Genomic DNA, 16,813 nt, shown 5'->3' with positions numbered 1-16,813 from the left:
CTGAAAAAAAAGACTCCTAGTGGATAATCATGGAATTCCATGAGCTCATTCATTAAAACTCAAATCACTTCTCTAAGTCACCCTTCATCAAGCATATGAAACATGGGTTAGGATTACAAATTTGAGAGAAATGATGAAGGGAGGATAATTCCACCTATAACTATAATGACTAACAAGGGAAATATTTACCCACCCCTATCTTCCATTGTAAAAAACATACTTACTGAACATACTGGTCAAATAACAGTTTTCAAACACTGGTCAACAAGTACCACTCAAGAGTGCTTGCTCAAGAACAGCAAAGCTTCCAAACTACAGTGCAGACAAGGAGAACCCAAAGAGTTAGGCTGTGTATTTGAGTTGGAAGAAAGATGTTTTATTTATGGGAGGTTGAAGGGATTAAAATTTGAGGGTCAGAGAGTGTGAGAAGAAAAAACTGTACAAAAAAGTGGGTGACAGAGATATGCAGAGGTTTCCCACCTCAGCAGTGTATTTCAGTCAGTCTGCCTGTTCTGATCCCCGTTCTGTTTCTGGTGAATCATCTCACCTTCCCACAAATCTGGCCTGTACCCCGGATCTTGTATAAATAAATAAATAAATCTTAAAAAAGAGAATACGAACCCTAATAGATCACATAGGATTAGGAAAAATTTGTATCCCAGCCATCCAGAGTAGAAAGAGCATCTATAACACAGGATATATTAAGTCACCTCCTTAATGGAATAGTACCTTAGCAAGACAGCCAAATTAGCCCTAGACTGAAGAAGAGTCTGTAAAGCAACTCTCAAATGGATGAAACTTTTGCAATTAATATAACACATCCAAAAAAAGTAAAATAATACAAACATAGTCACAATCTCAAAACATAAAATGCCAACAGCCTAGAATTCAATAAAAAAGATATAAACAAGTGAGGCAATAAAATAATCAATGAAATAAAAGTGATCCACAAATGAAAAAAAAGATAAAACTAGTAAAAATGACCATTATATGTTCAAGTCAGTCAAATATGACTATGACATGAGAGATATGGAAGACATAAGACATACCTCCATCAAGCATGTAGAGATGAAAACTACTCCAGTGGATTTAAGATAAGATGATAAATTACAGAACACAAAAACAGTGAACACAATGAAAAAGGAATATAATTTAGAGAACTTGAAGACAAAACAAGTGGAAAACAGAAAGACAGTGAACTATGGTGGAGGACTATGATTGCCTGAAGGGTGTGATTTTACATCTCTAAATTATATATAGTGTTGGAACCAATGTTACTTGAATTAAGAAAATAATGAAAAGGACAGAGTTCTATCTGGTATCATTTTTATTATTCCTAAACAAAATCATTAAGTAATTCTTAAAGTACCTATCTGAGTTTCAAATATGTGAAGCAAACAGTTGAAACTGGGCACAGAAACAGACTAGTAAGGAAACACTTCCATACTAAAGGCATGGAAGACATGGATGATATTATCTACCAGGTTGACCTATATGATATTTTTAGCCTACTCCATACAACAATAGTGAAATATGCAGTATTTTCATGTATACATTGAACACTACAAAGTTGATACTTTGAAGGATGATACTCAATAAATTTAAACAAATTTATATCATACAAAATATATTTTCTGACAACTAAAGAATATAGAAATCTATAGCAGAACTATATGTACATATATATAATATACCCAAATATTTAGCAATAAGTCAACCCACTTCAAAATAAACAATGTGAAAAATAACAAACACATTTTTAAAAAGGTTTAACTGAACAAACTGAAAATATGACATATCAATATTAGTAGGGGACAATTAAAGTTGTGTTTAAAGAGAAAAATAATAAATGTTTACACTTTAAAAAGTATAACTAAATAAAATCTGTTGTAATTTTGTAAGTATCCATCCTAAGCGACTGACAGGAAAAAGAGAAGATCAAGGATAAAGCAGAAAAGAAGACAATAATAAAATATAAAAACAGAAGTTAATAGAACAGAAACTTGCAAAATAAAAGCAAAGTAATTGAAACCAAAACATGATCAAGAAAATCATTAAATGTATAAGCTAATATGTAGACTAATCTGAATGAAAAAGAATCTGAATGAATAAATAACCAGTTATCACTATAAGAATGAAGTTTAGATAAAATACAAGTTACGAATGTGACAAGGGACTACTTTATTCCAATAAATTCAACATAAATGAAATGGACCAATTCCTGGAACAATCTAAATTACCAACGATCATTAAAGAAAAATATATTCTCTGCACAGACCTGCATCTATAAAAAAATTAAATTTGTAGAATTTGTAGAGGAAAAGTCCTGTGACAGATTGTTTCATTGAACCTTTTTCCAAACATTTAAATAACAGTAGTAAGTATTACACATAAATTCGACCAAAAACAGACCAAACACATCCCTTTTCATTCTTTTGGGTTGTTGGAAAAGTCATGATGCATTTTTGCTTGAAAACATAAAATATTCATCATCACTTTTCTGACAACCCAGTATTAGACCAGTTTTACCCTGATCCCAGTCAAGTCAAGAACAAGAACAAAGTAGAACAGCATCTCTCAATACTACAAATGAAAAAACTTTTAACAAATTATTAGCAAACTGATTCCAGCAATGCTTATGATTTATTATCACAATTGAATGGGTCTAACCTAAGGAACTGAAGTTGTTTTAATATTAGGAAGTCAATGGAACTCACCTATATAATGTGTTCACAATAAAAATCCATATGATATTTAAAACCTGTAGAAAAAGCTTTTTCAGTGGCTCCCTGTCACCAAGTGTTCCTGATTCTCTTTGTGAAAATGTATTATTTCTTCCAAAATTTGGTCCTTAACAATTTTCTCTACTGGCTTCACATATATCCCTCGGAAATACTATTTCTATGCAACAGGTATTATTGTCTTTCTCCTGGGGCTGCTGCCTAAATTTCTAGTTCTTACAGGGATTTTTTTTTTTTTTAGCAAAGATTACATATCTACAGATAAATATGTCAAAATAGAAACTTCCCTCTAATAGTAATTTCACTCTGTTAATATTACTACCATATACTCCTATTTGCACATTACATATTTGAAATCCAGCTACTGAACAATCATTATACTATCCCCATGAGGGATGAAACTAATGTCAAATAAAGATGGGAAATTAAAAAACTATGGATTTAAATCATGCATTATATTAGCTCCTGCATATTATTTATCCTAGTCTGTATGTTAATTAAATCTTCACTAAAACATGAGAATTTTAAATAAATGTTAAACTTTAAGAGTAAAAGTCTAAGCAGAAAGGAAGTTTGTCTGGAAAGAATATAAGGACCATGAAGGCCTCCCCTGGTGGTGCAGCAGTTGAGTGCTGGGCTGGGAGGCTGCCGGCAACCTCTGCAGCGCCGGTTCGTTCCCTGGCCGCCAGCAAGGGTCCCACAAAAAAAAAAAAAAAAAAAAAGGAAGGAAGGAAGGAAGGAAGGAAGGAAGGAAGGAAGGAAGGAAGGAAGGAAGGAAGGAAGGAAGGAAAATAAGGACCATGAGATTTTAGACCACCAACTATGGTCATGGGTGCCATGGTGGTGGGAGAATTACTGGGGCTAAACATGAGGGGAGAAATCAAATATTGCACAAAAATTAATAATATAAGAAAATAAAAATAAATCTATTTTAAAAAAAGTGGGGGCCCTCCCCTGGTAGCTCAGCGGTTGAGCACTGGGTTGCAAGGCTGCCTGCAGCCTCTGCATCGCCAGTTCGATCCCCAGCCACTGGCGAGGGTCCCACGAAAAAAAAAAAAAAAAAAAAAAGCGGGATGAAGGAAAGTAACTTCTTACCTAAAGCAAAACATGGAGGGGGCCTTCCAGTTGAGATTTCAAACAAACTACTTTCTAGTCTGTTTAGGTTTAGATGCTGTCAGAACTGCCTTTAATTATTTTTAATTATTTGGTTAAAGGAAGACAATTGATTCTGACAGCTGTCCTCTAAGCCAGAACCTTCTTTAGTTCTTTACACCATTTCGGAATTAAAAAAAAGACAGAAAAATACATTTGTGATGGCTTTACAATATAAATGAAAGGGGAGGGAGGAAAAGAACAGGCCTTTCCAAACTGCCTTTCCTGTGAAAATATTCTAATTCCTCATAATTCTCTCAAGACTGGAGGATAATGATTCCATTATAGATGTAAAGATCTTACTTAGTAAAATTGACAAGAAAATACTTATCTCTTTACAAAAAAAAATTTCTAGAACAATACCATCCATTGTCATGAATTATCCAAGAGCTTTTCTGTACTGCAATCTGATCTAATATTGACTCTTCAGAATACATGCTAAAAAAACAGAACTCTGAGATATTATGATTATGTGTGGTTTAGTCCCTTTAAAAAATATCATGAGCTGGTAACATAGGAATTAACATCTTCAAGGAACATGTAAAATCACATTCTTTGGAGAAATATCTTGTTTATACTGTCAGCTATATTAAATGGATAAGGTTTTGAAATGTAGATAATATCAGCAAGTTCTCAGAGAGTAATGAAACCAGTAATTTTGAATTTTAATTATTTTCCTTAAAATTGTTTTAAAAAACCTAATTCTTACTATGGACACTTTCAACAATTTGAAATAATTTTTACTAATTGTTTCCACTGGATGGTTAGTGAAGCACAGAAGTGATTTTATAAATATTTATAGCTATGGATGAGTAATAACCTGAATGTATAATAATATGGATTTATAGGATTGCCCACTTTTAGACATTAATGGCCTTCAGCAGTTTGAGTCACACCCTAAAATGATGGCATATTTTGATATCTGTTTTATGTGAATGGAAACCAAGTAACATTCAGAAATCAAAAAATACATAAAAGTGAACATTGAAATGGGAGTTAGAATAGAGTTTATTCATTTGATGAAATAACATTTTTAAAACTTCAACAATTTGAAATATAATTTGATAGAATAATCTTTTTGCGTAATAATATGTTATGCTAATAAACATACAAAATTATATCCTAATAAAAATATGATTTTGTGTATATACCACAGTGTTGCCATTAATACTAGGATTTCCTATTTCTAGATATTCTCTGGCATTAAGAACAAAATGTTAGAAACAGTAACAGGGCTCCTGGGCCCATTAGGGTCAAAAATATGCCCTTGTATAGAGAGGAACCCAGGTTATAGTTGCAGTTTTTGACTTCATTTAAATCACTCAATTGATCTCTTTGACAAGGCAATGTAGGGGCCTCCCTGGTGGCGCAAGGGGTTAAGCACCACACTATGAAGCAATCTGCAGCCTCTGTGGGATGAGTTTGATGCCCAGCCAGCCAAGGAGCAACCCACATGGTATAGCAGACCTCTCCTGTCTTGCCCGCTGCTTCCCTCAGCAGTGTATTTCAGTCAGTCTGCCTGTTCTGCTCCCTGCTCTGTCTCTGATGAATCCTCTCAACCCCCACACCTCTGGCCTTTACCCCAGTTCTTCTATGCATGAATGGAAAAATCTTAAAAAAAAAAAAAGGCAATGTAACAAGCTTAACTAAAAGAAAAAGCAGTAGAATTTTTGTATGAAACTCTAAAGCAATGTTTTCCCTCTTGATAAAATTATAAGGCCATACATGTCTTTCCAGAAGCCAGAGGGAAAAGAATCATAACCCACCTATACCAGGAGATGGTGGGCTCAGGAGAGCCAGAAGCCCTGCAGGAAAATGTCATCTCTTCTCCTCTCTCTGCTGTAGCATTAAAGGATTTCTGAGGCATTGTGATTGCTGGCGGCACTGAAAACGAGACAAACATAGATTTAGTACAGATAAAAAACATTTCACCAACAACATTGGGACTTTTTATCACTCCTTTTTATGTTTTTTTAATGCTACACTTTAAAACTTGATTTATTATTATATATTTATTTCAATAAGACTGACTTGGTTACATAGTAAAATTATGTTTAAATCACTATCTACCTTCTAATGTATAACATAATTTGATAATTTAATGGAATTTTAGCATTTTTAATATATTAGAGGAAGCAATAAACTAGACATTATAGCAATATGTATGTATAAATTCACACCCATATGTGTATGTACATATATATGTAAATACATAATTTGATGATCTATTTCTCACAAAATGACAGGCAACACCCAATACCACCCTGGCTAACATCAATACTGAAATCTACTTGGAGCATAAATGGATTTCCTATTTGGATTCTCATCTGTGTATATGGTTCTGCAAGCAATCACTCACTGCTTCAAGACAGGGCTTTCAAATTAAGTGTCAAACCATAATGTTCTTTCTGATTAACTACACTTAATTTCTCAAACAACTATAGAAAATTTTATGAAGAGAAACTGCTTAAGCCATAGAGTATAAAATAGATTTTCATGAACAATTCAATTTTAAAATTAAGCTTCCCCAATTTCTGACTAATTACATTGCAAAAACTGTACATGCTGCACATTTTGGACATGCTGGATCTGTTACTAAAATGCACTGTCTGCAGTAAACCAATCAATAACATCCATAACAGAAACTAAATTTCAAAGTAAAGAATACATTGTGATTTAATGCACACTTTTATGATTTTCTATTGAATATGACAAAATTATATTCCTACATTTCATTGTATTAACAGATACTTTTTTTTTCACATATCCTAAACAACATGATCAGACAGGCATTTAGAAGTGTGATTATAATTAAGTATCTCTACAATAGCATTCAGGTCAGCATTGATGTTGCATTATCACAATTGATGGTGGGGTTAGGAATTGATATGTATCTTGGTAATTAAGTATAATAAATCAAGTTTCTGTCTCTATGAATTTAGATACAAGGGGCATGATCTGACATGCTGTCTCTAAAGTAATATAATAATTACTGGTGTTACAATAGGATGGACATTTTTTTCAAATATTAACTCTGCATTTCAGTACATTAAAGTCTGGCAGTCTGTATTGATTTCCTTATCTTTTATTTACGGATAAAAACATTTTGACCAAAACATTTTGCTTTCCCTCTTGTTATTTATAAATGTGTTTGTAAGAACATGATGACTACATTTTTATAACAATAAAGACTTTTAATCCATTACAGAATAATGATGAAAACATACAATTTTTAATGTACATTTTCATTAAAACATTTACATAAATGGAAACCCTTCCAAGTGGAGAATTATATATATGCTCTAGCTCTTGTCCTATGACTGTTATGAACCTAACACATAATTTATTAATTGCCATAATTTTCTTACTTATAAACTGATGTATGACAAATGATTTCTAAGACTTGACAGATTGTATTATGTTTTATGATACACTGACACTTAATGTTATCAGTGTTCTTATAGCATAGATTAACAGAGAAATATTACTATTGATATTTACATACTTTGAAATATTTTGAAGTGTATCCTACTCTTCAGAATTATTCTACTATTCTGAAGAATAATAGCATTAAAATCAGTGATTCCAAATTTGCTGCTGAGCTGGATTAAGTAAAAAGGATTACAGTGATGTTCAAATTTGTTGCTCTCACAAAATCAATATCTACTCTAGCATTTTAAAAATACTTTTTTTTTTGCATTTACTATACCTGAAACATCCAATTTTAATTACAGCAATTACAAAAGCAAAAATAATAACCAATAACAGCATATCATGGGGTTAGGGGAAAAAAGAAAGAACCTGATTTCCATGGCAAAGGTATTGTTAGATCAGATTGCCTGTGTTTTTTTTTTTTTTAAAGATTTATTTATTTATTTATACAAGCACTGGGTACAGTCAGAAGTGCGGGATGGTGAGAGAATTCACGAGAGACAGAGCCGGGAGCAGAACAGGCAGACTGATGAAATATACTGCTGAGGGGAGCAGCGGGCATGGCAGGAGAGGTCTGCGCACCATGTGGGACCCTCACCAGTGGCCGGGGATTGAACTGGCGCTGCAGAGGCTGTGGGCAGCTTTGCAGCCCAGCGCTCAACCACTGTGCCACCGGGGAGGCCCCAGATTGCCTGTTTTTCAAACAAAAATTTAAGGCATACAAAGCATGAAAATGTTACCCATTCAAAGAGGAAAAAAGGAAATCCACAAACCATTACTGTAAATAACCTGAGGATACCTATATTTAATAAAAATCAAGATGCTCAAAGAACTAATGGTAAATGTGGAGAAACTCAAAACAAGCTAGCACAAAAGAGATATAACAATAAAGAGAAATGCTTAAAAGAAAAAAAAACCTAGATTCTGGATAAAACAATAATTGAAGATATAAATTCATTGGAGATGCATGCAAGTGAGAAGTGAGTGAGCAGAAGAAAAAAATCAGCAAATATTAATGAAGACAATGCTAATTCTTGAATCTGATGGGGGAGCAGACACAAAAATTGAAGAATAGGGGGCATCCCTGGTGGCACTAGGGGTTAAGGCTCAGCACTATCAAACTATTGCCAGACACTGCAGCATGAATACAACCCTGGGCCAGGAAGGTGACCCACATGGCACAGCAGACCTCTCCTGTCTCACCTGCTGCTCCCCTCAGTAGTGTGTTTCAGTGGGTCCACCTGTTCTATTCCCCACTCTTCTTGGATGAATCCTCTAACCCCCGCACCTCTCTGGCCTACATCCCAGTTCCTGTATGTATAAATAAATAAAAATAAATCTTTAAAAAAGATTGAAGAACAGTGAAAAGAGCCTAAAGTACCTGTGGGACAAGATCAAGTTGACCAAAATAACATTGTGCTAGCCCAAGAGGAAGAGCAAGATAGGGAAAAAGAAAGCATCTGAAGAAATGCTAAATATTTAGTCATGTATATAAACTTCCAGGAAACTCAACAAACTGCAACTAAGAATAATTCAAAGTAGACCTGATGAAGACATATTAAAGTAAAGCTTTCAGAAGATGAATGATTCAAATCTTGAAACAGCAGGAGAGAAGTGACTCTTCATATATAAGGGATATTCAATAACATAGTCAAAAGATTTCTCATAGAAACCTTGAGGGACAGAAGATAGTGAGCCAATATATTCAAAGTGCTAGAAGGATACAAAAAAGTCTTGACATGCAGGAAATCTATAGCTGGGAAAACTCCTTCAAAAATGAGGATGAAATTTATTAGACATTCCTATAAACAAAAGCTGAAAGAATTTGTTACAAGACTCACCTTACATGAAATATTCAAGGGAGTTCTGCAAGTTAAAATAAAAAGAGACCAGACAGTAATAAATAAAAAGTTGTTGGCAAAAATATGGGTACACTGATACTCTAGAACTGTGGTGAGAATGTAAAATAATAGAGTTACTGTGGAAAGGAGTTTGGCAGTACCTCAAAATAAAAAATAGAAACTCATGTGATCCAGCAATTTCACTTCTGGGTATATGACCAAAAGAGTTGCAAGCATGTCTCAAAGAAATATTTCTGTGTCCATGTTCATGGTGGTATTAATTACGATATTAAAATAGTGGATGCAATTCAAATGCTCATCAATGAATGAATGAATAAACAAGATATATTGTATGCATGAGATGATATAACTTACAAAATGAATGAAAACTGAGGACATTGTTGGAGTCAAATAAATCAACGGCAGAAACAAATACTCTATTATTCTACTTTTCATGAACTTGGAGAAATCAAAATCATAGTGGCTTCTAGGTGCTGTAATAGTGCTGTAATAGTGGCTTCTAGGTGCCGATGGAAGAGAAAAATGGGTAATTATTATGAAATGGGTATAGACTATCAGTTTTGCAAGATCAAGAGATGTACCAGTGGATAGTGGTGATTGTTGGGTAACACTACTAATGTATAGATGCCATCTGACTTACACTTAAAAACTGTTACAATGGTAAATTTTATCTTATGTAAATTTTACTACAATTAGTAAAAAAGTTTAGGAATAAAAGGGGAAGCCATATAGCTATCTTATGCCCTGACCACAAGAATAATTGGAACAAGTTAACACTGAAGTATCTCGTTGTTTCAACATCTATATAGTCATTCTCAGTGTATATGGAGAGTAATTTAGTTTTTTTCCCCCCCCCTCAGGTCCTTATAATACTTCATTAGCACATGGTTCATTCCATTGTATATACACATTGAAGAGAGAAAAAGTAAAATCACATTTGCAATGCTAATTCATATTACTCAGGAATGCTAGAAAATGGCAGTTTTTTCAGTTTATTCAAAAATCTTTCTTTGGTTAGGAATTAATTATCTTCATTTTGTAATTTACATTTTAAACAATTTTGCATATAGCTTATACTATCATATAGTATAAAATTGGCATTTTACTATTATGTAGACTCTCCCTATACACTAAGTCATGCAAATCATATAGAATATATATTAGAATATAATCTTATTATGACTTTGATAACTTGTTACTTTTCATTGTTATTTTATGAGGTATTAATGATACCACATGTGCATTTCATTTTTCTCCGTTTTATAACTTTACTTGCTTTGGTCATCATTATTGCCTCAAAAAATATTGTATCTTCTAACATTTCTCAATTTTCATTAATACTGCTGATGGTCCATTACATTAATCTCTCTTTTCACAATTTTATGAGGTTGGTTAATTTAAAGTTAATAACAGTAAGATTTTTTTTTTGTAATCAAAACACCTACATGATTTAATACATATAAAATACCAAATGACTGACATACAGGAAAATTAATCGTTATAATTTTATCTTGAAAGAAAATATAGCTCATTGTTTACAGTAAACTAAGTGCATACGTCATATATATATACTCAGTTCTTTTCAGATAATTGTAGTTGTTTTCAATCCTGAGTGTCAACACTCTTGCCATGTCACAAAATCTAATCAATATTTTTATGTACTTGATTGAAATTGGTAATAATTGGCATGCACATATCTGTGCCTAATTTTTAAAAAGTGTAAAACAGCAATATGATTACAATTATTCGCTGAGTTTTTTTTTCTTTTTTTCTTTTCTTTTCTTTTATTTTTATTTTTTATTAAATAATAAATTTTATTTTTATATTCCCCCATACAACTGCACATGCCCCATTCTGACCCCAATCCCTCCCCTCCCGGCCCCTACCCCCCAAAAAGTGTCTCTGGTTCATAGTTTTTTGATGATTTTGATTTTCACTTTCTTATAGTTATTCTTTTTCCTGATCCCTTATTTAAGTTTTCTAGATTCCTGCTATGAGTGAGACCATCCGGTATTTTTCTTTTTCTTTTTGGCTTATTTCGCTGAGCATGATCCCTTCCAGCGCCATCCATGTTGCTGCAAATTGCATGTGTTTATCTTTTTTGAATGCTGAGTAATATTCCATGGTATATATGTACCACATCTTCTTGATCCAGTCATCTATTTTTGGGCATTTGGGCTGTTTCCAAAGCTTAGCTATTGTAAATAGTGCTGCTATAAACATAGGGGTGCAGGTGTTCTTTGGAATTGATGTTTCTGTGTCCTTTGGGTAAATACCTAGGAGTGGAATTGCTGGATCATATGGAAGCTCTATGTTTAGTGGGTCCAGAAATCTCCACACAGCTCTCCATAGTGGTTGGACCAGTTTGCATTCCCACCAACAGTGCAGGAGAGTTCCTTTTTCTCCACAACCTCGCCAACATTTGTTGTTGCTAGTTTTTTTAATATGTGCCATTCTCACTGGTGTAAGATGGTATCTCATGGTAGTTTTGATTTGCATTTCCCTGATTACAAGTGATGAAGAAACTTCTCTGAAGAGGAAATGCAAATGGCCAACAGGCATATGAAAAAATGTTCAACATCACTTGTATTCGCTGAGTTTTAAAATCAAACCTATCTGAGCATTTTATTTGATAGTATCAGGTAGCAACATAGTTAAGAATCAAATTTGTCTTTTATATTGCTCTAAAAGAAATTTAAGGAAAAGATTCCATTGGTACTTAAAATTCCATTTTGTATTTTTTTAATTAAGCCAATATTGGTTATAATACTATATATGATTCAGAAGTATAGGAACACACCTCTTCAGAAGTATGTTACCATCTCACACCCACCATTGAGGGTCCCATAGTCCTTCATAGTCCTTCATTCCCATAGTACATTGGGTCCCTCCACATTTTGCTTTCAACCCTCTTCCGACCCCACTGGTAGCCTCAGTTTTACAGTCAGATTTCTAGAATTTGTTTTTTTTGACCCTTTGCTTGTTTTTGTTTTTTTTATTTTTCATCTATATTCCACATTTTAGTGACCCAATCTGACATATCTCTTATAGAATAATATCCTAAGCTACATCCACTTTTTGCAAATGGCAATAGTTTATCTTCTTTTTCTTTAAAGCTGCCATTGTGCATATATAACACATCTTCTAAATCCACTCATTATGCTTTTCTGCATTTTAAAGATTATTGCCAGGGCCTCCCTGGTGGCTCAGCGGTTGAGCGCTGGGTTGCGAAGCTGCCCACAGCCTCTCCAGCGCCGGTTTGTTCCCCGACCGCCGGCGAGGGTCCCACATGGCGCGCAGACCTCTCCTGCTGCGCCCGCTGCTCCCCTCAGCAGTGTATTTCGTCAGTCTGCCTGTTCTGTTCCCTGCTCTGGCTCTGGTGAATTCTCTCACACTCCTGCACTTCTGACTGTACCCAGTGCTTGTATAAATAAATAAAAATGAATCTCTAAAAAAAAATTTAAAAAAAGATTATTGCCAAATAAAGTTGATTATTATAATAATTTCATTTGGCTTTTAAAATAGATCATAATCACAGGCTCAAAATTAAAAATGAATACAAAAGACACTACACTCTTATACTTACACCTTTCTTTGTGAATGACTTCACTAATATTATTTACTTTTCTTTATGCAAATATTAGACATTTTTAGTTTCTTTCTTCCTTTTATAAAATATACCCTTTTCTGTACCACATTTCTTTTTTCAAATTAATAATGCAAATAAATGAGATATTCATTTACTATATCGACAACTTTCTCACTGTTTCAAATTGCATTTTTTTTAAATTTCGCTCTTATTTTATTTTCTGACATCACTGTTAATTTTTGGAAAGTATATGATTTCTCCCCTCAGGAGTGGACATAATAGTTCTCTCACCACAAAAGCACCCAAAGTCCACAGTCCCTTAAAATTGCTGTTTTCTACCCTGTGGATAAATTATTGGATCTACGTTAATTGTACATGTCCAAATATTTATCTTTTACAAACTTTATTACCTATAATCAATGCTGTAGCTAATTATCCAGAAATAAAATGGATGTTAAAGGGAAAATGGACATATAATTTTGACTGAGGAAGACAATAAATATTTCAAGTTGCCCTTAGTGATAATTATGCAATTTTCCACCACATAACTCTATTCAAATAATGATTTTTTTTATAACCAGAGAATACATCAATTAATAATAATATAAAGCAACACAAGTTGAAATATATAATTTTATACTTTAATAAAAAACTAATTCATAGCTGAATGTCTAAGAGCATTATAATCCAAAAATAAAATACTTGTTGAAGAAAAATCATAGTTGAAAGCATTGAAAACATTTCTTTGAAATTTTTTTTGTTTCCATAATCAGAGGTGATAATTTAATAAAAAGGTCAAAGTTAATACAGAAGAGGCATTAAGTAAAAAAAAAAAAAAAAAAACTGAAAATTTTAGATTTCGGAGGACTAATTTCACCATTAACATAGGTATTTTAATGGTTTCTTCCACACTACATTCTGTAATTGACACTATTTGATAGCAAAGGCCCTCAAAGAGTGTTCAAGGGCCCCTTGCTTCTCAACATCCATCCAGTGTTCAAGAACTCTCTGTTTTATAATCACATATCTGAGGATGGATTATCTCCCACAAAAGCAAGTTATTGAATTTTGCTAATGGAGGAAAATTCAATAATCTCCTTATCTAAAAAGAGTCCTTTTCTCAGGTTCAAAAAATATATCACAAAAGACTGAACACAGCAGCATATATGAGAAACTACCTGCCTTCTGTTAAGGCACACATTAGAGAAACCAGCAAAAAAAAAAAAAAAAAAAAAAAAGTAAAAGGAGCCAAAGTTTCATTATTTTTCCAAATGGAGTTTTTATAAATGTCACCTAGAATAAAATGGATATTATTAATTTTTACAAATAAATTAGCATGAATTTAAATATATTAATCAAATATTTTAAAATCTCAGTCTTAATATCTAAATATAATAGATAAAATCAACGAAACAAAACTTACGGGGATTCTCAGTAATTTTATAAATGTAATGACTTCCTAGTCATAAAGTTTTGATTATCACCTGGGTTACAAAACAAAGTTAAACACAATTTGATGATGCAAATTAGCATTTTAAGATAAGACATATTGGGCAGCTGATGGGTCTCTAGAAAGCCTGGTAAAATGGAAAACTAGACTTCATTAGGAATAGCCTGTTTTAACATGCAGTTCTTTTACTCACTGCTTTTAATTTCTGTGGCATGTCAACCTCACAGTCTGTTGCTTTCACCTGAGATTTTCCTACTAACTCACAACCTGTTTGGAAATGGTTTTGTAAACACGAAAGGAAATCTAGAAGATTCACTTTTAGATGTCAGTAAAGCTTATTCAAGTTCAAAACAAGGCACAAATAGCCTTTTGGGGTCAATTTTATTTTTGAAATGGCCTCTGTATGTGTACTGTGATCCAGCAAGCTTTGTGTTAAATTGTTTAGCAGCCTTTTCTGTACTAAAGAGTTAAAAGTTCTGAAAGATGTCTTAGAACTGAACTCATTCTGTTGCGCAACCCGTATGTATTGCTTCTACTACCTCTACCTTCACCAAGTTATTTCTATAATCATGCAATGTTTTTGTTACATATATTGCTTAAAATATTAAAGAATTTATAAGTTGGCTTGGCTTGGATGAGTTTAACCTTATTTTAATGCAGTAATGAATGAAATACTTAAAAAATTAAGATAAACCACATAAACTACCAAGAAAATAACTTAAAAGTCAGAACATGTGTTTAAAATTAACGTTGGGGCCTCCTTAGTCGCGCAAGGAGTTAAGCACAACACTATGAAGCAATCCATAGCCACTGCAGCATGAATTCAATCCTGGTTAGCCAGGGAGCTACCCACATGGTGCAGCAGACCTCTCCTGCCTAGCTCACCACTCCCCTCAGCAGTGTATTTCAGTTAATCTGTCTGTTCTGTTCCCCACTCTCTCTGGTGAATCCTCTCAACCCCTGCACCTCTGGCCTGTACCCCAGTTCTTGTATGCATAAATAATCTTTTTAAAAAATTAATGTAAATGGGGCCTCCCTGGTGGTGCAGCGGGTTGAGCCCAGGGCTGGGAAGCTGTCTGCAGCCTCCACCGTGGCAGTTCAATTCGCTGCCGGCTAGGGAGAATCCCACATAGCTAGGCAGACCTCTCCTGTCTCGCCTGCTACTCCCCTCAGCAGTGCTTTTGGTCCATCTACCTGTTCTGCTCCCTGTTCTGTCTCTGGTGAATCCTCTCACCCTCCCACGGCTCTGGCCTGTATACCCCAGCTCTTGTATAAATAAAAATAAATCTTTAAAAAAAATTAACATACATGCACAGGTTTAAGAACATATTCATATGGCCTCCCTGGTGGCACAGGGGTTAAAGACAGTGCTGTCGAGCTGTCACCAGCCACTGCAGCATGAGTTCCATCCCCTGCCTCCACCAGCCAGGGAGATGACCCAGGTGGCACAGCAGACCTCTCCTGACTTACCCATTGCTCCCCTGAGTAGTGAATTTCAGTAGATCCGCCTGTTCTGTTCCCCCCTCTGTCTCTGGTGAATCCTCTCACCCCACATTTCTTACCTACAACCCAGCTCTTGTATGCATACATAAATAAATCTTTTTTTAAAAAGGAACATATTCATAGAATTATCAATGATCAAGTTTCAGACATTCTGATAACAGTATTTTGGAGGAGTATTATAATAGTATTTGAATAGTTCATGACTGATTAATGAAAAAGATAAAATTACAAGATGGCTATAGTACACGATTGGCTGTTGCTTGGACAGGTCGCATAATGGGGTGAGGATTTTACAACAGGTGACTTTGCAGAGACAAAGGTTGAATGAGGTGGAAGGCCATGCACACCACCAACTAGAAGGGGAGGGAATCAAGGAAAACCCTGAGAAAAAGGAGCATTTGACAGGTTGGATTTATGTGTCTAGGTGACACAATTTAGCATCTGAGCTTGGAGTCTTTCATTTGAGAGCTCAAAGGGCAGCAGGCTGTTGGTGGTCTTGTTTTTAGAGAAAAAACACAAAGACCAATCCCTACATGAACAACTGGAAATGCCTCCAGAAGAAATGAGTTCAGAGTAAGGATCTGATTTAAAGAGTAAGAAAATTCCACCTTCTCTTTTAATCAGGAATTAAAGGGAATATGATAGAAAATGAATATATGCTTTTCAAATAAGAAAAATTATGCCTTTTTAATAAGACATTATTCCATTTTAAGTGCATCTAAGAAATTTTAGAGAGCAAAGGGATACAGATTGAAAAAAGGTATGAAACTATATTAACTATTCACACCAATGATTAATGTTCAGAAGAAAGGCAAAGAAAGATGTGCCTAGATCCTTCTGAAGTTATTCATTCTCATTATCTCTCTCTCTTTCTCTCTCTAAATCTCTAACTCTCTCTCTCTCTATGGGATGTGTGTGTCTGTGTGTCTGTCTATCCTGTCTGTCTATCACTAATATTCTATTTTCTGGAAATTTCTAAAACAATATTTGCATAAGAATTAAGGAAAAAATCTCTGTCTCCATCTATCTATCCATCCATTCACCCATCCATTGTCATGCTTTGTATTCCCAGATTGGTAATTTG

At 34.1% G+C, this 16,813-nt stretch overlaps 1 protein-coding gene across 4 annotated transcripts in view; it reads right to left on the bottom strand.

Moving 5' to 3' along the window:
- Positions 1-16,813, bottom strand: part of NCAM2 (neural cell adhesion molecule 2) — a gene marked incomplete at both ends in the record, with an annotated part of 418,249 nt that overhangs the window by 125,192 nt on the left and 276,244 nt on the right. For all 4 annotated transcript variants that reach the window (XM_084232218.1, XM_084232219.1, XM_084232221.1 and 1 more), the window contains one exon: positions 5,660-5,777. In XM_084232218.1, coding sequence (XP_084088344.1) covers positions 5,660-5,777 — 118 coding nt within the window. The remainder of the gene's footprint in view (positions 1-5,659; positions 5,778-16,813) is intronic.

The sequence above is a fragment of the Talpa europaea genome (assembly GCF_964194135.1).
Source record: "Talpa europaea genome assembly, chromosome: 4".
Lineage (NCBI taxonomy): Eukaryota > Metazoa > Chordata > Mammalia > Eulipotyphla > Talpidae > Talpa > Talpa europaea.
This window is presented reverse-complemented; position numbering and strand designations above follow the sequence as displayed.